Raw genomic sequence first — 20,537 nt, 5'->3', positions numbered from 1 at the left:
TATCTCTGTCTGACTCTGGAGCTTCTCCCTGCCTGTCAGTGCTGCAGCCTGGTCTCTCCCCTGACATCTGACCATCTCCCTGTGCTGCCTATTGCAATACAGACAAAAACATTTAGTATATATAAAACTGGTTGTGAAGTTGCAGTGGAAATGCTCATCTTAGAGTCACTCTTATCCTGTTTACATCTCCATAGCCAGATATAAGTTCTCTTACAAGAATATAGATAATAACTGTGCAAAGCAACATTTAAAAATAGAATTAAGAATAGTAGTGGTGAGGAAATGAATCACAAAGTCAGTTTTATGCTAATGTTCTATTCTTTTCTTACCTTACATGTTTGGTGGTGGTTCTAGTGGTTACATTTGGATTGTATGCAACTGAAGTCTGGAATACCATCAACATCCTTGTTTTTAATCATTTGTCTGCAGTTTTGTGTGCTCGATGTTAAAATATGGAGCTCAAAATCCAGATTTTCAGGAGAAAACGGCAACATTGACATCTGTTTTCTAAGTGGAGTTTTTATTTATCTTATAAACATGTCGAATACATAGCTGCATTGGAGGTATATGTGTACATTACCTATACAAAAGCAATCAGTATTAGTGCAGATAAATCAAGTTATTGCATTGATTTTGAAAAAAAATCTTTACAATGTTTGCTTTGGACACAAGGAGTTCAAGGACTAGCCAGGCTTTAATGAGTGGCTTCATGTGACTTTCTTCATATATTTCTTCAGGTCATGCAAACACAACTTCTATTTTTACTTTCACATATGATTTGGAATCATGTTTAACAAAAAAAGTAAACAAAATATTCACCTTGGTCTTGATAGCTTGGATTTTGTAAAAAGATAGTTTAAACAAGTGCATCCATGTTACAATTTAGCAGTGCTTTGACGGACAACAATACAGTACTATAAATCCATTAAATGTGTCATAGTCCATTACAAAAACGGCATCATTACTTTGTGAAAGTACTTAGGAAGAGATACAATGTATTCACCTAATGGAAAAATAGCAATTATTATACATTATTAACCTTATTTACACCAGCCGAAAGAAAGAGAAATGGTCTGCACTTATATCGCACTTTTCTACATTAATGGTGCTCAAAGTTCTTTAGAATGTTTTCCTCATTCGCGCATTTACACACCATTGGCAACAGAGATACCATGTGACATGTGGAGGGGCGAGGGATTGAACCACTGACCTTGTGATTAGTGGACAACCCGCTGTACTACCTGAGCCACAGCCGAAGGAAACACATACATTTATATAATCTCTGCAGCAACATAATTCAAATAAAAGTGGCATTTTTCTTAAGGCCACAAATACAGAAATGCAGACTTGATGTCTTGCCCCCTCCCAAAGACAGGGAGAAGAGTATAAAACCTGACATCAATGCTTTTATCAAGATCAAGAGCAACAGTTAAGATGCTGGTAGGTTTATCTCTATATGTCCATGTGCTTCTGTAGTTATTGGACTCAATCATACTTATCTAGAAAGTATTTAGTGTCTGTGAGAGCTGCAGTATTGCACTCTCCCTGCTAAGCAACAGTGAATGAGTCAAGATTTTATAAATAGCACCATTGTACAGCAGACATTGCAAGCTGATTCACAAAAAGAGGTAAAATACAACAGACAGCGTCAACATAGAACATTGGAAAAAACTAAACAAAGACAGTTTCCACAGATCTGCATGCATGCGTCATGGAACCCCTTAGTGGTAAATACTAAATAAATTGAAACAAGACAGTTCTTATTTTATTAATAACATATCACACTCATATAAGTGTCACAGTGAAGTCAGAACATCTTGCCACAATCCTTCCGCTTTGAAAGGGTAATACTGTGTTGAGTAGTCAGCTTCACATGAGTTGGACAGATGTCCAAGTGTGCATGTGATGATGCCACAATGCTAATTTGAGCTAAATTTTATTTAATTGAGCCATGTTTGTTTGTTTTTTCCCCCCATTTTGTTGCACATGTACTTTGGGTTGTAGTGTGTAAATAAAATGCTTTGGCCAAGTTTGTCAAGTCTGCTACAGACATATTTTTGATAAACAAATGTAAAGTTTTATGTGGATCAGGATCCAAGTAACATACACTAGGGAATATTCTTATCAATTAAAAAAAACATTTAGCTTTACTGAATTTTGCATTGGCATACAATTCTACATATTACGTTTAAATAGCTGGCTTATATGCGTCCACAACAAACTCTTCGTGTGCACTACCTCCTGGTAGTTAACAGGTTCACTTCCAGTATTTGCTTACCATTTTCTGACTTACCACAAGTACACAGTATATTCACCGTGTGAGCATGAAAGCAGGTCATGTCATTGACCACACAGAGCTTTTTTTACAGGCTCAGTTCTGGGTATTGCCTACTAAATGGAGTTTTATAAACTTAAAGGTGGATTTGTTAGGTGTTCATTATAGTCACTCACAGAGTCGGTCACATTGTAGAGCACATTTTGGGAGAGCTGGTCTCTGCATTTGCCTTCTGCCGAATGCACTCTAGATGATTAACAAGTAAAGAAGATATTGTCATCATCACATTCCAGACACTTTCTTTTCACAGCCAACACCTTACAGACACAGAGGAGAGGACAAGCAGAAAAACAGCACAAACACATTCTTGGTCTCTGTGTGGAGCAGGACTAAACTATACAGCCAATAGCCCAAATGTCAAACTGGTCAATGAGTCGTAGCAGTGAGGGACAGTTACCCCACCGTTTGATGTGCTCACCTGCCAAGTCCGACCGTGAGATTTCCACCAGGCCCTCATAGAGGCTTTTGATTGGGTTTTCCCCGGCCACCACCACTCCATGAAGCCATATTAGCAGCATGCGGTGACCATGCTCTTTGAAGCTTTTCATACCTACAAACAAAGTCATTAGAATTGGACTGGGTATGGCCTAAATCATATTAAAAGCAATATTTAAGGTTTTTGAAAATGCACCTATTTCTTTGCCCATCCTTCTCCCCTGCATGGATCAGCCTAGTTTAGCCTTGCATAAAGACTGGAAGCAACGAAAACAGCCTCTCTGACCTTAAAGGTTCATTCGTTTCTATCTTTCGCAAGCAGTTTTGCATGAGAGTGTTGCTGGTCAACCAACTGCCCGGCTCAGGCAGCTCATGAAGAGAATCAGTCAACACACGTTGTTCAAAGGGAATCATTATAATACTGTAAGAGCTTGACCGTACTGTCTAAAATGCCCTGTGAACTGGCTCCATATTGAAAAAATTAACTGTAAGGTGGGGAAATATATTGAGTGACCAAACTAAATGACCTTTTTAATAACATGTAGATCACTGCTCTTAAAGCCTCCAGCACATGATTGGCTACAGCAGGAAGCTTACTGTTTGAACCAAACTATCATAAAATCAGGTAAACAGAGATGTGTTTCAAGAGGTAAGCACTGCTCACCTGTCCATTGTTGTTCTATAGCTCGTATATGTGCATCAGTGAAGTCCCAGTGTTGAGCCAGAATCTTCCACTCTCCGCGGCAGAGGTGCTTGGTAGCCAGGCTCCAAAGAACAGAGCGTAAGTGCTGTGTCTCTGGCTGGTGGTCCTGTTTGAAGCTCAGAGGTCGAACCACGCAGGATTCCCTCTCATTGCCCATGTTGTCCTATGTAAGTTTTCAAAAATAATGCACAAATACAGTACAATGCTGTTCACAAATTTAAGAGAATTCATACCAAGTGCAGTAAAGAGGAAAAAAAACTTTTTAAAAAAATTAATTTTTTTCGCAGGTGTGCGAAAAAAATGTCAAGCTACTTAGCTGGTATGTTGTTTAGTATCAAGGAGAATGTGTCTCAGATTTTCTGTGGAAATGTCGTCTGTCTCTTTGCATAATTGAGGACATGAAGGAGCTGCTGACATCTTGCTTAGCTCTGTTTGTTTTGTACTGCACACCATTCACTATTAAATGTGGAACCTAGAATAGGTTTCTTGAGATATTTATGATGAAAAATTGGTCAACGTGTCTTTGCAAGCCACCAGTGAAAATGACTAAGTCATTAATCACACATCAAAAGCAACAACCCCTTGACATAACAATAAATGTTACATGTACAGTATGCACCCAAATATCACCTAAATGTCAAATTATTCAAAATTGTTTCAGCTCTCAATAATTACATTATTTCGAAGTTTACAAGTATTTCCTCTTATGAACAATCAAAAACACACCTGCAGCAGTAATAAGGAGGGACAAAATAAGCCACAGTGCCACTAATCAGAGCCGTAATGGCTGTCCCCCTAAAATGTCACCACAGTCAGTGTGCTTTTACAGTCAAGGTGGTAGATGGTAGTATATGGCGTGGTGAGTTTACATCTGGATATGTACACAACATGATAAATGTACATATGTACAGGTATGGCATGGAGGATAATGTACCCACATTTCTGTTGTTGTAGTCAAAAACATTATTGGGGAAATCAAGACCAGTTGAGGTGAACACCCAGGTACATGTACTCTTCTATACTCTACTCCTCCTCTACTCTGCTAATGAGTAATATAATAAATTTTACATATTAGTGTTTTATTATAATAAGGACAAATGCCCTCCTGTTCAAGTTAGAAATAATGTAATTACTACAAGGTGATATGATTTTTTAATCATTTAACTTTTAAGTGATATTCTACAGGGGTTCACTCACTTCTGATGTATACTTTGTGTATGTTCTTGGAAGAGAACCTATTTGGTATTTTGTGCTATTCTAACAAATAACTTTATTCCAGGCAAACTTCTGCATGTCCACACAGAACGTCAACAAACGTACCTTCTCCCATTGATAAAAACGGTCAGCTTTGATGATCATGTCAACCAGGATGACATGGTTTCCTCTTGCTGCCACTTCCAGACATGTTTTCCCCTGCTGTATACATTATTTAGTCAGCACAACATTTCTCTGTTACAAACACAGTTCCAACAGTCATATTACATGATATTATAATGTAAAATTAAGGTCAAATTAAAATAAAGAAGACAAGACATGTACATGCCATAAAATGCTTTACAAAAATGCACATTTATTCAATCCACTACACATCCTCGATTCTCCTACACAAGACTGATGACATGTGTCCAGAGTGACAGATGTGGTGTCACAAAAAAGTGAATAACTCTACTGAAGAAAAGGTGAACTGTGGATAAACTGGGACTTGATTTCCCTGTCTTTTACTGTACTTATAGTGGTGGCATTAACTATATCACACACTGGAATCATTTGTATTGGTTCCTGGCTATTATTTGGACTTTTGGTGGTTGATATATGTAAGAAAGCATTTATTTTAAATTGTCATATTCATATTCAAGCTGGGCTAAAAGTGATGCAGCATAACAGAAATACATGAGGATCAATATGTAGAGTAAAGAAATACAGTGATGGAAAAAAATATTAGACCACCCTTGTTTTCTTCAATTTCTTGTTCATTTTAATGCCTGATACCACTAAAGATATATTACCTGAAGAATACAATGAACATGACAAAAATGCAGCTGATTACATAAAACTTTATGTCCTATTTGACATGCTTAAGCTTAATTGTATTCCCAGGGTATATAAGAGGCCATTTCATGTCATAAGCAGCACTGCACTAGAGTGGTTTCTGTTTTGTTGGGTTCTTTTACAAATAAAGACTGTTGTCCTGAGTAATCACGGAGCCTCTTTACTAACTGGCTGCAATACATTTCGTTCTTCTCACTCGCAGTAGTGCTTCTGCCCATGCAGTACTCGGACAACATCTATGCATGATCTGTCCTCTAGTGGTAACACACATGTAATGCTCTGGATAACACCACAGTTTCCTGCCTACATTGAAGCCGCAGCACAACTCAGAAGTTGTCAGCTCTCACATAATGCCTAAAACAAAAGAATTATGTGAAGACACAAAGGCAGCCATCTTGGCAATGCTGGAAATTGGCATAAGTGAGAAACAGATAGCGAAAAAACTGAAGATCTCCAAGACAGCCGTTCATTACACCAAGAAAAAACAAGTTGAACATGGTACTACCAAATTACTAGCTGGTCGTGGCAGGAAACACCTTTCTACCCCATGAGATGACCATGTACTCATCTGTTCCTGTGTCTGGAATCGTCGTCAGACCTCCAGGGACCTTAAAAATGAGTGGGCACTGTCAAGAAACGTGACTTGTTCGGCAAGGACAGTTCAAAACTGACTTCTTGAAGATGGTCTGAAGTCACACTGCTGTGACAGCAGAACAGTGTCAAAAGCTGGTGGAGAGCATGCCAAGACACATGGCTGCAGTCATCAGAAACAATGGTTATGCAATCAAGTAGTAACTCCTGTGTGCATCATGCGACTAAAACAGAGAAAAGAAAACATAGAATGCCTAAAAGCACTGTTTATGGCAGTACAATGCCATAGCTATTGATGTAAGAACTTAAGTGCTTTTGGTTATTATCAAGAAAACCATAGAAAATGTCTACATATCAGACCTTAAATTAAACTCTTACAAGCTATTTTTGATGTTATTATATTTGTCAAAAAATGTACCTTTAGTTGCACCAGGCATTAAAATGAACAAGAAATTGAAGAAAACAAGGGTGGTCTAATCATTTTTCCCATAACTGTAGAATGAAACTGTAGCATAAGACCTGGCAGGGGGGCCAGATGTTGGTCACTACTGGAAGGTTTTTGAGTGTCAGCATCTGCACCTGCTATGTAGAGTGAAATTAAAGTCAAACCTTAGGCCATATCTCTGGTAGGTATTTGAAGCCTCCCAAGTGTTTGCTAAAATTGTGTGGAGATGTCCCCTGAGACATGTAAAAGTGACTTCTATGTCCAACGGAATATGCTGAAGAAATTATCATATGTAATTGAAGTTTGGGGAAAACTCTGACATATATGAGTACAAAAACATTACACAGGGATGAGAAAGGATCTGAAAAGTTGGTGAAAGAAAAAGGCACAGACTCTTCTCTACAAAAGTAGATGCATCAGAAGCTCAGATTCACTCCCTGTAGCAGCTCGGGGTGTTTGTGTTGCTGTCTTGATAGGACACAATAAACTCTTTTGCAACAGACTTTGCCAGCTCCAGTGATCTTTTTTAATTGGGCTCTCTGATTGCTTCAAAGCTACTCATCTTGTCAAAGAATTGGGTGATGGAAATGTAATAACAACTGTATATTACTATTCAGAGTACTTAGCATATTTTTGAATCGATTAGACCTGTCCGTTTGGACAAGTCAAATGCTCAAATGACAAATATTTTCATAGGAAATGTCAAAAATAATGTCTTCGGTGAAAGTCAAGTTAGCCAGTACCTTGTCAGTCAGATTGAGATTAACACCAGAGATCAGAATCATCTCAGCCAGGTCCTGCCAGCCATGCTCTGCTGCTATGTGCAGTGCAGTCTGCTGCCTCTGTGAGCCAAAGGACAGAAAACAATATTACTGCACGTCAGTCAGCCATGATCACAGCATTGTAAACTTATTTATTTCAAGATCCAAGAGTTTTTATTTGTTACATACAGAGCTTAAACTAAAGTGCAGTGTACATTGTGGAAGAGTGCAGTTGTGTGTGTGTGTGTGTGTGTGTGTGTGTGTGTGTGTGTGTGTGTGTGTATGTGTGTGTATGTTTGTTATGCATTAGAGCATGGGAATGTGTGTGTGCACAGACCTGTATATTATTTACATATGTAAAGTACTCACACTGTCAGTGACATCCAGGTCACAGTCTGCGTCTATAAGCAGCCGTACAACATCTGTGTGATTGTTGAACACAGCTAGGTGGAGCGGTGTGATGTGTTGCTATTCCAAACACAAAGAAAGATATTTTGTTTTGGATGGATAGCAGAATAACACATCAAATGTTCTGCTGTACAGATTGTATACAGCAGATGTATAGAGTGCATACTTTTGCTGATCTTGTTCACGACTTGCATATGGGTAGAATGCTAAAAAAGTCAACATTAAACTGATGAAACAGTTTCACATCTGGGAGAATGTTAGCCTCATAAGTAGGTCATGTTTCACCTTTACATACAAAGAAAAATATGTTCATTTAAAGTTACTGCTGTACAATCTGCTGTTGACATTTTTAAACATATTTAGGAAGATTTTTAAGAAGGTCATGTGGCCTGACATCACAACATCCACCACAGACGTCAGACTGAAAAGGTCCTTTTTAGAATTGTTGGAGTTAACATTACTTACATTGTCTACAGCATCTATGTTGATTCCTGCCTCCAGCAGCAAGCTGGCCTCTCTATCAAAGCCATGCTGGGCCACGTAATGAAGAGCATTCATATTCCTCTGAATACAGAAGAAAACAAGGGTCAAAAGATTAAAAAAAACAAAAAAAAAACAACAACTTTGTAATCTCTTGTGCTCATTGGAGACGGTTACCATTTTAAATGAACAGACTTACATTAGTTTGTGCATTGACGTTACAGCCGGACTCCAGCAGCAGTTTGACACACTCATAGTGACCTCCATCAGCTGCCAGGTGCAATGCTGTGAGACCATCCTGAAACACAGCAGGTATATTTAAGTTCATCAAAGGTCACCAGAGTTTAAAGTCAGTCTGAACTGGTTATTCTGTTCAACCAACAGCCACAATCCACGGTTAGTTTGAACATTGTGAACCAGAAATGCAGAAAACCTTTTGAGCACATTAATAATTTTTTTTTTAAAGATCAGAATTTCTGCACTCTGTATTCCACCCACTAGAGTGCCAGTGGGTGAAATAGTAGTCACCACACCTGAGGTTAAATGGTTTACTTATTTATTATAGTGCAGAGTACTTACAGAGCTTATCTAGCTTTGATGGTAAACGAAACATCTTTCAGTTTTGGATTGCTGGTTGGAGAGAAAACACATTTGGCTTCCCTGGTGTAATTAACAGCTTTTATTTTTGTTTTTATCATTATTATTATTATTATTATTAAGAAGAAGAAGAAGAAGTGCCAATGCAGAAGCATCAAAGCACACTTCATATTATTCATTTTATAGTTTCTTCTTGAGTGATTTTCACTGTGTAACTCCTGCATTTTGAAAAAAAAACCTATACAAATTCTATATAAAAATGTGTAACTGGATTGGGAATGGTGTGTTATGACTTTTGGTAGTGATTTGTCATACGGTTTTTGCCGAAATTGTAAACTCCAATTTTTCCTTCAGGTGTAGTGCGGCTCTTTCAGCCGAGCATATCTAACAGCAGGTTAAAGGTAAATCACCACAGTTGTTACTAATGATATTAACAAAGCCTTAACTTAACAATGAGATCCCTCTGATGCTTTGGAAGCTCTCTGCAGACCATGGCTTTTGCTCTAAGATGCAACTAAGAAAATGTCAGGAAATGCCTACTCGAACAGCTGACCTTTATTTGGGGTTAATCAAAGGCATTTCAAATGATGGCAGGTGTGTGCTGACTTCTATTTGCCTTAATAAATAGTTGGGAATGGTTAATTCTGAACACAGCCACATCCCCAGTTATAAATGTACATGTAAAGGATGTACATGTTTATGCAACCACGTTATTTTTTTAAATTTCTACTTTACTTTGACCACACATATCATGAAGTCACTTGGGAGGCTGGTGATGAAGCACTGACGATGAATAGATGAGCCATCTCTGGACCCCCTGCAGTTTGAATACCAGCCTCACATTGGAATGGAAGATGTCATTATCTTTCCACTTTACAGGTGTTATATGTTCCTGGAAGAGGTAGGCAACACTAAGAGTCATGCTCTTTGACTGTTCCAGTATTTTTAACACCCTATGACCTACCCTGCTCAGGAATAAGCTGCTGGTGGATGTTCCACTATTGGCCTAAATCGCCAACTACCTCACAGGTTGGATACAGTTTGTGAGGCTGCAGAGCGCCATGTCAGACACAACAGTGAGCAGCACGAGTGCACTTCAGTGCACAGTCCTGTCTCCCTTCTGCTTCACTCTTTACACATCTGACTTCAGATACTCCTCACAGTTCTGCCAACTGCAAACGTTTTTGGACAACTTTGCCATAGTGGGCTGTATCAGCAGGACAGGAGGCTGCGTACAGGAGTGTGGTGGACATGACCATTTAGAACCCAATCACCATCAAGGTGGTTACTGTTGAAGATTACAAGTATCTCGGTGTCCACATAGACAATAAGCCGGACTGGACTAAAAACACGAAGGCTCTGTATAAGAAAGGTCAAAGCTGCCTGTTTTTACTTAGGAGACTGAGATCTTCTAATGTCTGCAGAACCATGCTGCAGACGTTTCATCCCTCAGTGGTGGCTAGGGTCATCTTCTACACTGTAGTGTGCTGGGGCAGCAGGGTGAAGGCAGCTGATGCTAACAGACCCAACAAGCTGATCAGGAAAGCTGGATATGTCCTGGGAGTGGAGCTGAGGTATTTGGTGGAGGTGTCAGAAAGGAGGATGCTGAGGAAACTACTCAGTATTATGAACAACACATCTTGTCCCCTGCACACCACACTGTTGTCACATCAGATCAGCTTCAGCTGTAGACTGAGACCACTGAGGCGCAGCACAGAACACCACATTAGATAATTCTACCAGTGGCCGTCAAACTGTATTCCTCCCTCTTCGCTGCAGGAATGGCAGCTAAAACATTGGACACATAAATCTAAACAACAATATCTATATCATTTGCAATATTACTTCTCAATATTTTTTGCAATATCAGTTTCCGTATCATGTGTAGCATTTCATTTCATGTGCAATATTTTACATTTTTATTTCTCAGGTGAAATATTTCAGTTTCATGTGTAATATTTCATTATCATGTGAAAGATCTCATTTTAATTTGCAACACTTTAATTACATGTGCAATATTTCAGTTTCTTGTACAACATTGTCAACATAATTGACAACATTTCATTTTCATTGTCATCTAGTTTTTCAGGTACAAGATTGTATTATCATGTGTGATACTACTTACTACCTCAGTATAACTGCCAGCATTACTGTTTACTGTTCAATTCTAGCCTCATTTTAGCGTACTTATTTTATTTTGGTATTGTAACGTACTAATATCTTAATGCTTTTCGATTTTTCTACTTCTATACTTCTACTTATTTTGTTTTTTCTGAGCAATATCTGGCACAAGCATTTCCTTCAGGATTCATAAAGCTTATTTTATCATATCTCATCTTATAAATTGCCTTTGAAACAGTTGTGTAGAGCCTGTAGAGACTTGACCAAGAAGAAAGAAGAAAATTTACTCACTTAATTTGTCATTACACATTATTGAGAGCAGATTGATGGGGAAAATCGTATCAATTTAAAATTAAATTCAGAATATCATTAAGTATTAAAAAAAAAAAAAAAAGAAGTGAAGGGGACTAAATACTTTCTGAATCCATTGTATATTGTGGACCCAAAATTCATTTCTTCACACGAGCAAAAACAGATGTATGTTTACTATTTGATGTTTCAAAAGAACAACTTCTGTAAAATCAAGAAGAGTCCAGATACTCACTGTATTCCTCTCATCCACATCTACTCCAGTCTCCACGATCTTTTGCAGGACCTCTGTGTGCCCTCGCTTTGCTGCTAGATGCACAGCTGTGTTCTCTTCCTGTCATCCAGACATCAACAACACATAATAAACATTTGAAACAGCTTTCTTTACGTACAGTACATCCACCAACAAATCAGTAGTTCCACTTGTTTTATTGTTTAAACCTCGATAGTGTGTTGATTGACCTTTCATTAATTCTAAAATCAAATAAATACGCCCTGACAGCCCTGTAAGATCAGCTAGTAGACACCAAGTGTGCTCATTAAAGTTAATGCTGTTACTAATATATACAGTAACTGCTATTTTTACAGTATTTTTTTCAAAGCAGGAGTAAGTGTCACTGTTTACACTCCATCCATCCATCCATCCATCATCTATACACCGCTTAATCCTCACTAGGGTTGCGGGGGGGCTGGAGTCTATCCCAGCTGACTTAGGGCGAAGGCAGGGGACACCCTGGACAGGTCACCAGTCTATCACAGGGCTACACTTAGAGACAGACAACCAAGCACACTCACATTCACACCTATGGACAATTTAGAATCACCAATTAACCTCAACATGTTTTTGGACTGTGTAGGAGGAAGCCGGAGAACCCAGAGAGAACCCACGCTGCACGGGGAGAACATGCAAACTCCACGCAGAAATAGCCCAGGTGTCCTCACCGGGATGCAAACTGGCGACCTTCTTGCTGCAAGGCAACAGTGCTAACAACTGCACTACCCTGCAGCCCCTGTTTACACTCTTTTGCTTTTTGCTTCTTTTTTTTTTTAAATGTGTTTGGTCAAGGACTCAAATCATCAAATCAAGTTTATTGTCATGTTTGCTGTACATACACAGTAGTACAGGCAAGGTGAGAGAGTGTTTCTTCAGGATCCAATAACTTAAAGCAATTTAAATAAAGAAGTGTTTGCATATCTGGATCAGCAGTTCAGCATTCTGATAGCTTGCGGAATAAAGCTGTTGATCATTCTGGAGGTTCTTCCTTTAATGCTCCAGAAATGTTTGTCTGATGGCAGCAGTTCAAACAGTTTATGGAGAGGGTGTGAGGAGTCCCTGACAATGTTCAGTGCCCTGCTCCTGCAGCGGCTCTGGAAAAGTTCTTGGACAGTGGTAAGGAAAACTCTGATGATCCTCTCATCTCCTCCAACTATCCTCTCCAGGGCTTTTCTGTCTGACATACTGCAGCTGGAGTACCATGTTGAGATGCAGTCTGTCAGAACGCTCTCCACCTCACCTCTGTAAAACGTCCTGAGGATACTGGCAGGGAGAGAAGCTTGTTTCAGCCTCCTCAGAAAATGCAGTCTCTGCTGGGACCGTTTGATGATCGCTGTGGTGTTCTTATTCCAGCTCAGGTCCTGCGAGATCTACATTCCAAGGAACTTGATGTTCTCCACTCTCTCCGCTGTGCAGCTGCTGATGCTGAGGGGAGCATGCTCAGGACGTGACCTCCGGAAGTCGATGATCATCTGCTTCATTTAGTCCACGCTGAGCAGCAGGTTGTTCTTTTTGCACCACCCTCTAGGTGTTTCACTTTATCTCTGTACATTGATTCATTGTTCCCACGAATAAGTCCCACGACTGTGGTTTCACCAGCAAACTTGATGATCTGAATCCCCTCATGCGTGGCTGCACAGTCGTGTGTTGTAGTGTAAACAACAGTGGACTGAGTACACAGCCTCTTTCATACATCTGCAGTTTTCATAAAACTAATTGATATGAGTTCATTTTCACTTCACCGTAGATATTTTTGATTTCAAAATAGCACTTTTCAAAGATTTGAAATTATATCAAAAAGGCTTTTTCCTAGATATCACTTATTTGAGATCATATATTTCCAAAAGCCACTTTTTAAGCAAAAAACATTTAGATGACATAAATCTGAAGATAAAGAAAATGCCAAAACTAAATTAAATCAGACTTTTACACGTAATTTGGAGAATAAAACAAAACTCTGAATAAAAATTGCATAATAATTCATTAATTTTAATAACTTTTTAAAAAAGAATAATTATACAGTGGTGGAAAAAAGTTTTCGGGCAACCCATGCATTTATGAAATATTGCGTGGAGTTTGCATGTTCTCCCTGTACAGTGGGTTCTCTCTGGGTTCTCCGGCTTCCTCCCACACAGTCCAAAAACATGTTGAGGTTAATTGATGATTCTAAACTGTCCGTAGGTGTGAATGTGAGTGTGCTTGGTTGTCTGTCTCTAAGTGTAGCCCTGTGATAGACTGGTGACCTGTCCAGGGTGTCCCCTGCCTTCACCCTATAAGTCAGCTGGGATAGACTCCAGCCCCCCCCGCAACCCTAGTAAGGATTAAGTGATGTATAGATAAAAGCAGTAATTCAAGAAGAATGGGACAAGATTACCTCTCAACAGTGTGAAAAACTGGTGGGGAACATGCCAGCCAGGATTAGAGCTCTACTGTGTGCTAATGACAGGACAACTTAATATATTAATTGAATGATGTGATGGCTTATTTATTTTTTGTTCAGTTTTTAACACATTCTCTTTTATTTGTTGACTTTGATACTGACAATGTTGAAAACTGACATAATGAAACTGTCAAGAATTTAGTTTCGCTAGTTTTTCTTGTAAACAATAAGCAAAAATAATAATAATTTGTACTCGTTTGTCTCTGTCCAATGCAGCCACACCTTTTGAAACACAAGAAAGATTTGTCCACAAATATTTCACAATAATATTGTGATTGTGTAGAATTTTAAGGGTGTACAAAAAGTTTTTTCCACCACTGTATGTTACATAATTTAGTCACTGCTATTTCATAATTATGTGTCTTGTGCTTCAGTGTTCAACTAGTCAGTGGTGTGGAAATATTTCATTTGAACGAGCTGCAAAAAGCAGCATAACTATGTCTTTACCTCATCAAGCTACTTTACATGGGACTTTCAAGTGAGAACAAATCCTGCTTTAAGCTTTGTTTGTGCAAAGATGGATTCAAGGAAAACTCTGGAGAGCTCCATGACAGTCTGACAAATAGACAAACTGTAGTATAATAATATGTAATATCTAATTATTAATCATTACCTGTTGAACTTCATATATCTTGTTGTCATGCAGATTATTGGTTTTAGGGCTGGTCAGGGTAAGGACTTGGTTTCAGGGTTGAAGTTCGTATTGGGTTAGGGGTAGGCACTTAGTTGTGATGGTTAGAATTAAGGGCTAAGGAATGCTTTTTGTCAGTAAATGTCCTCACAAAGAAAGCCATGGAACTCTGTGTGTGTGTGTGTGTGTGTGTGTGTGTGTGTGTGTGTATGTGTGTGTGCGTGTGTGTGTCACTACCTTGTCCTTCAAACCATGCGTGCAGCCCATTCCAATAAGAAACGTCACCACTTCAAGCTGTCCATGCTCAGCAGCGAGGTGAAGGGCTGTCTTCCCTGCCTTGTCAGAGAGATGTCAGTAGGTTACACACAAGAGCTAAACTACTACACTTAGAATGTTCTCTCTCACTCACACACTGACACACTCACACTCACACACAACACAATATTAGGATCATGGTCCTTTCATTCATTTATTGGCATATTGCTGGTATTCTGACAAACAGCAGTAAAATAGGGACTTGGGAAGAAAATGAGGACATATTCTTTTATGCTGGCAAAGCTTACAGTTTGTACAAATCATTATGCAAATTTAAAGTAGTGTCAAGCAAAGACTCACCTTGTCAGCTCTGTCCAGACAGATGCCTTCCAGGTCCTCCATGATGAACTCCAACACTCTAATGTGGCCTCGCTGAGCAGCACAGTGCAGCATACTCAGACCATCCTAACACACACACAAACACACACACGCACACACACACACACACACACACACACGCGCACGCACACACAAACACACACACTGTGAGGTATGAGTCAGACAATAACCCCATAGTCTGATTAAATGAATGAGCTCTTACTTTGTTTTCAGAGTTGAGCTTGGCTCCACAGGACACCAGGATCTGCAGGATCTTTAGGTGACCAAACCAGGATGCCAGAAGCAGAGCATTCATGCCAAACTGTAGAAAAACATTTACAACTAGATACTGTTATATAACAGTGAAGCTGATAGCACATATACATATAGTATATACTACTTAGTGCTGCTAGGCGGTTTCTGTCCCATTCTGTTAATTCAGGCTAAAAAAGTGCAGTTGTAGTGAGGTGGCCTCAATGTGTCAACAGTGGCAGCAGCTCAGTTTTCTTGTGCCCACTCAGTGAAAACATCTTTTTGTTGTACCTCTGGACAGGCTCATACCACTTTGTTAGATTTTTCTTTCATCACTTTATTCCTGGACATACTCAGTGTTACGCCAAAGCAGGCTTTTTGCAGAGCAGTAGATTTAAGATATTTTTACAACACACAGAATGTAACGTGGGCTGCAAGGTGTGAATGTGAGTGTGCTTGGTTGTCTGTCTCTAAGTGTGGTCCTGTGATAGATTGGTGACCTGTCCAGGGTGTCCCCTGCCTTTGCCCTAAGTCAGCTGGGATAGGCTCCAGCCCCCCCGCGACCCTAATGAGGATTAAGCGGTGTATCGATAATGGATGGATGGATGGATGGATAGAATGTAACGTATTGTCTAATTCATGGTCATAACGGTCAAAATGTATGTATGAGGGAAAACCAACTGGTCTACAGTATTATTTGTTGGGTAAATTAAATCCCTGATATATCACATTCCTGTCAGTACTTCCAAGCTGTTGATAACAACAACTTGCAGTGGGTATGTCCTGCTCAGGAGAAGAAGAGTCTTCTGAATTTTAATATTGCCTTGACTATGCTTTTAAGATGTCCTCTGTCCCTAGTGTTTCTGATTTGAAAGGTAAAAATTGAGATTTGTTTTAGAAAAGGGAGAGTTTCCAGAATATGAGTAAAAAATATGATTTGAGGACAAATGAAGTCAACAGACACTCTACCATGCCAGTAACACAGGACAGAACCATCAACAAACTTCTCCAGGGAAGTGAATATTGGGATAAAATCAACATGTAAAGAAAACATGAAAGAAACATTATTTTTAAATCAGTAAATTGGAAAATTTTTGAATAATTATTGGCAAAACACATGGAAGATGCATCATACATATACCAGGCACAGAAGGGAATCTGCTGAAAAAAACAAACAAAAAAAACAACAAAAAAAACAGACAGGCTGTTGCATTAAACAGAGGATCAAAAGTCAGCTGTCTAGGCATAAATGTTGAAGAGAAGGTTACTTACATATCTTTCAGAAATTAGTAAAATAATTGTATTTTGGAAAATGTTATGTAAAGTATGGCTGGATATAATATCCCTCTGAGTTGTCTGGTGCTGTATCTCTGCAATTATCTGAATGGAATGGAATGGTAAGGAGCAAATATTTGGTAAAGGATGTTATATAACTGAACAGAGTTGATTTTTCAGTATGATCTAACTACAAACATGTACATACACTGTCCCTCTCATCAACGTCAGTGTCGTGCTCCAGCAGGAGATGCAGAGCCTGTTCATTCCCAGCTCCTGCGGCCCAGTGCAGTGCTTTACGGTCTATCTGTGCGGAGACAGGGAGACAGACATGACTAGGCCCACATTGTCAAACAGTTAGCCATGAAATTCTACTGATTCTCTGAGCATGTTTGCAGACCACATCAGCTGTTTAAGGACACCTCAGTTGGACAATCAGAATGACCCTTTTTTCACAGCAGACCATAGCAGTAACATAACATTTAAGGTCTGTCATTAATGATGCCTGTCTCAGTGAACCACACAAGCAGAGGGACATGTACAAGAACATAGATTACTGCTGGTGATCTATCTGACTAATTCTTCTTGTTGTCTCAATAATTAGAGATCTCAGACCTATTACTATTTTACAAGATGTAGCATGGAATTAAGCCCCTCCCTTTAGTATTAGTGCTGAGTCCTTTCGTATGAAATCAAGCAATTTCTGAAAATTTTCCCAGATCACCCTCTCAAATTCCTCTGAAAAAAAAATCACAGGTGCTCCTATACCAAACCTATGAAGAAATCCCAAACAATAGGTCTCCATCTGTAATAGTTAGTTTAATTGTAGTCATTTGAAATTTTTGTTAATTTTATGGGTTTTTTGGAAAACTAGCCTCTCAGACCATCGTCTGACATTAATAACTCATAGAGTATGGCATAAGGAGCTTTGAAACTGTTCATCTTGTGCTATCTTTTCGTGTTGAATCGAAAAGTATAATCAGCATCAAACACAGCTCATCATGTCAGAGACAAATCCTCAATAGATTCATTGTAGACATAAACCCTCATTAGGCCTAAATATAAATTCACAAAATATAAGATTCACACAGACATAATGCAATGCAATTTGCATTTAAATTCACCTCTTAATGAAACTGCCTTAAATTTTAAATTTCACAATTGACCTTGACACGTTATCATCAAGTGTTGTGCATTGCAAAAAACAATCAGTGACTTGCAAAAGTACTAAACCTCTGTAGAAAATCCAGCCAAGATCTACATACAGATCTACAATCTTGAATTAGTGAAATTGAATATCAAGTGTGTACATATACAAAAACAGGGGTTAACGCTTTTGCAAGTTATTGTACTTATCTGGATATGAATGAGGTACTGATATGATTTCTCCATAACTTTGGCATAGGAGCACCTGTGAATTTGTTCAGAGGAATCTGAGAGGGTGACCTGGGACCCTCTGGTTGATTTGATATGGAATGAGCCTCTTGGGCTTTAAAGTTCCTCTCTGGTCATTGATTAAAGCAAGTAAATCAAAGTTACACATTTAGAAGGGTTTTTTCCCCCCCACAAAAATAATCCCTTTTTGCCTCAAAATCCCTGAGATAAAACTTCCTCTTGAATGTCCAGATCTATGAAATTCCTGCTTCTCCATTCACTCACCCTTTCCTACTTGCTGCAGCTCACCTATGTTTATCTATGTCTGTGTCTATCTATGTCTGCCTATGCCTAAAACTGTGCTACACTACACCATGGCAGGTTACAATACTGGACTAATTTATACATGTTCAAACCAGAATCAAATTCTATACAAGAATATTGATACAGAAAGCCCCGTCCTGCAAGTTTACAGATTCCTTAGGCATATTACGTATGAAACCCTGGCTATCTGAATCTGTATTTTTGAGGCTGTCATCAATGGGGCTTTAAGGTGGACATGTTCAGCCATGGCATTCACTGCTTATTTCACTAATAATGTGTCTTCCAGCATATAAACAAAAGCGTAAGGATGTGTTAGCAAAGTATATATAGAAAAAAATAAATGAAAAAAATACATTTCCACAGGAGGTGGTCTGTAAAATCATTCAGATAAGCTTATTTACAGAACACTCTGAAATTAACACTGACACATGGTGGATATTTAGAATGCAAAGACAAGCAAAGTCTAGTTAAAACCCCTAACTATCAGACTCTGCTGCCAGGCTCTTCCTGCTGTGAAAAACACCTACAGTGTTTGAAAGCATTAGCTGTTTAGAGAAAGGTGTCTCTTTGCTCTTCAGCAGGCTTACTTTGTTTTTGGCCTTGACGTCCACACCCTTCTTGATCAGTTCCTGCATTTTCCCCGTGTCGTTCTTCTTGGCAGCATCATGTAACTCCTTTTCGGACCACAGCACTGCCAGCAATTAGAAAAGGAGGGATTTTAAGTGTTATAGTCTGTGCTACAGTTAATCACCAAACACCTGGTAGATGAATGCAGACAGCACAGTGCAGCTGTGTAAAGCTGCCATGAGAAGTTAATACATCAATTAGTTGTCAACTATTAAGTGATTTGCCCACTTTTTTAATGATCAATTATTCTGCATTAGTAATTTTTTTTAAAGAAAAAAAAGCTAAAATTCTCTAAATTGCAGCTTCTCAGGTGTGAATATTTTCTGGTTTCTCTATACCAGTAAACTGAATGTCTTTGGGTTGTGGGCAAAGCAAGATACGGTTATCTCAGGCTTTAAGAAACACTGATTGACCATTTTCACCATTTTCAATCTCATCAAGTTTCATCGATTCATCAAATAATATAAATGAGAAGCAAACAAAACAAGACCAGCTGGTGTGAGTTATGCTGCAGCACCGTAGGCAACATGAAAACACAGTAACCCATAGTCAGTCTACATTTATTGGTTTCAACTCAGTCTTAAAGCTTCCACCATTTCTAAATTTCCTATGTTCTCCTGAGCTTTGACCTGTGGGCATACCATCTAGCTGCATTAGCTGTGCGGATTGATAATGCTAATAAAAACTGATCCACTGGGTGTTTCTCAAATGCTGGGAGTGCACAATGACTCTTGTGGTTAATCTTGCAAAATGGCAGAAAACGTGACCATTTCACCACTGAGACACTTGAGAGTGATCAGATGCAGTTCTCAAAAGCAAACAGACATGGTGGAGTAAGAGGCAGCTCCTCTTCCTAAATGGCTGAATAGAAGCTGCTTCAGTGAGGGACAGGATCATGTAGATTTTTAGCTTTGTGACCACTGAGTAACCAGTTTCTACTTAAGCCTCTTTCCGACATCGGATATAGAACTTTACTGGCTTCCTAAATCTGTTAAAGTGACAGCATTGTAGTCTTTAGGACAGTGGTCACTTTCACGTTAATGTCCCTTACAGCTGCATTCAGATGCACACAACAGTGGTGGAGAGAGTCCAGAGGGCTCTACTACAAAGCCAGATTAGTGGGTTCGTGAGATATGTTGAGCTAAAGTCAGAGTTTTCAGGTGGCTTGATCTCCATGGTAACTGATGCTGTGGAGCTAACCTGGTCAGGGACAGGTTATGTTCAGAGTTTTGGATTTAAATCGGCTGGAAGAAGCGTCTCCCTTTAATTAAATCGTTTCCTGATGATGCAGACTTGAAATTACCATCAGATTAACAGAATGGAGTGATGATGAAGTGATCTGATGGAGTGTGAAAGAGGTTATAGAAACCTCTCTCCTTTTGCTATCCTGTTCTGTAGCGCACAGGTGTCAAACTCTGGCTCGCAGTGTAATTATATTTGAAGATAATAACAAATGTCTATCCCAGCTGGCCC

General features: G+C 39.1%; 1 protein-coding gene across 1 annotated transcript in view; it reads right to left on the bottom strand.

Moving 5' to 3' along the window:
• Positions 1-499: 499 nt before the first annotated feature.
• Positions 500-20,537, bottom strand: part of ankdd1a (ankyrin repeat and death domain containing 1A) — a 21,670-nt gene continuing 1,632 nt past the window's right edge. Inside the window, exons 2-15 of the mRNA XM_008302077.1 lie at positions 19,025-19,128; positions 16,948-17,046; positions 15,436-15,534; positions 15,195-15,299; positions 14,817-14,915; positions 11,470-11,568; positions 8,407-8,505; positions 8,193-8,291; positions 7,689-7,787; positions 7,302-7,400; positions 4,794-4,889; positions 3,435-3,636; positions 2,754-2,885; positions 500-2,521 (exon numbers count right to left, since the gene is read on the bottom strand). Of these exons, the coding sequence (XP_008300299.1) occupies positions 2,460-2,521; positions 2,754-2,885; positions 3,435-3,636; positions 4,794-4,889; positions 7,302-7,400; positions 7,689-7,787; positions 8,193-8,291; positions 8,407-8,505; positions 11,470-11,568; positions 14,817-14,915; positions 15,195-15,299; positions 15,436-15,534; positions 16,948-17,046; positions 19,025-19,128 (1,493 nt within the window). The 3' untranslated portion in view covers positions 500-2,459. The remainder of the gene's footprint in view (positions 2,522-2,753; positions 2,886-3,434; positions 3,637-4,793; positions 4,890-7,301; positions 7,401-7,688; positions 7,788-8,192; positions 8,292-8,406; positions 8,506-11,469; positions 11,569-14,816; positions 14,916-15,194; positions 15,300-15,435; positions 15,535-16,947; positions 17,047-19,024; positions 19,129-20,537) is intronic.

This window comes from Stegastes partitus, unplaced genomic scaffold, assembly GCF_000690725.1.
Source record: "Stegastes partitus isolate 25-593 unplaced genomic scaffold, Stegastes_partitus-1.0.2 Scaffold1754, whole genome shotgun sequence".
Lineage (NCBI taxonomy): Eukaryota > Metazoa > Chordata > Actinopteri > Pomacentridae > Stegastes > Stegastes partitus.
This window is presented reverse-complemented; position numbering and strand designations above follow the sequence as displayed.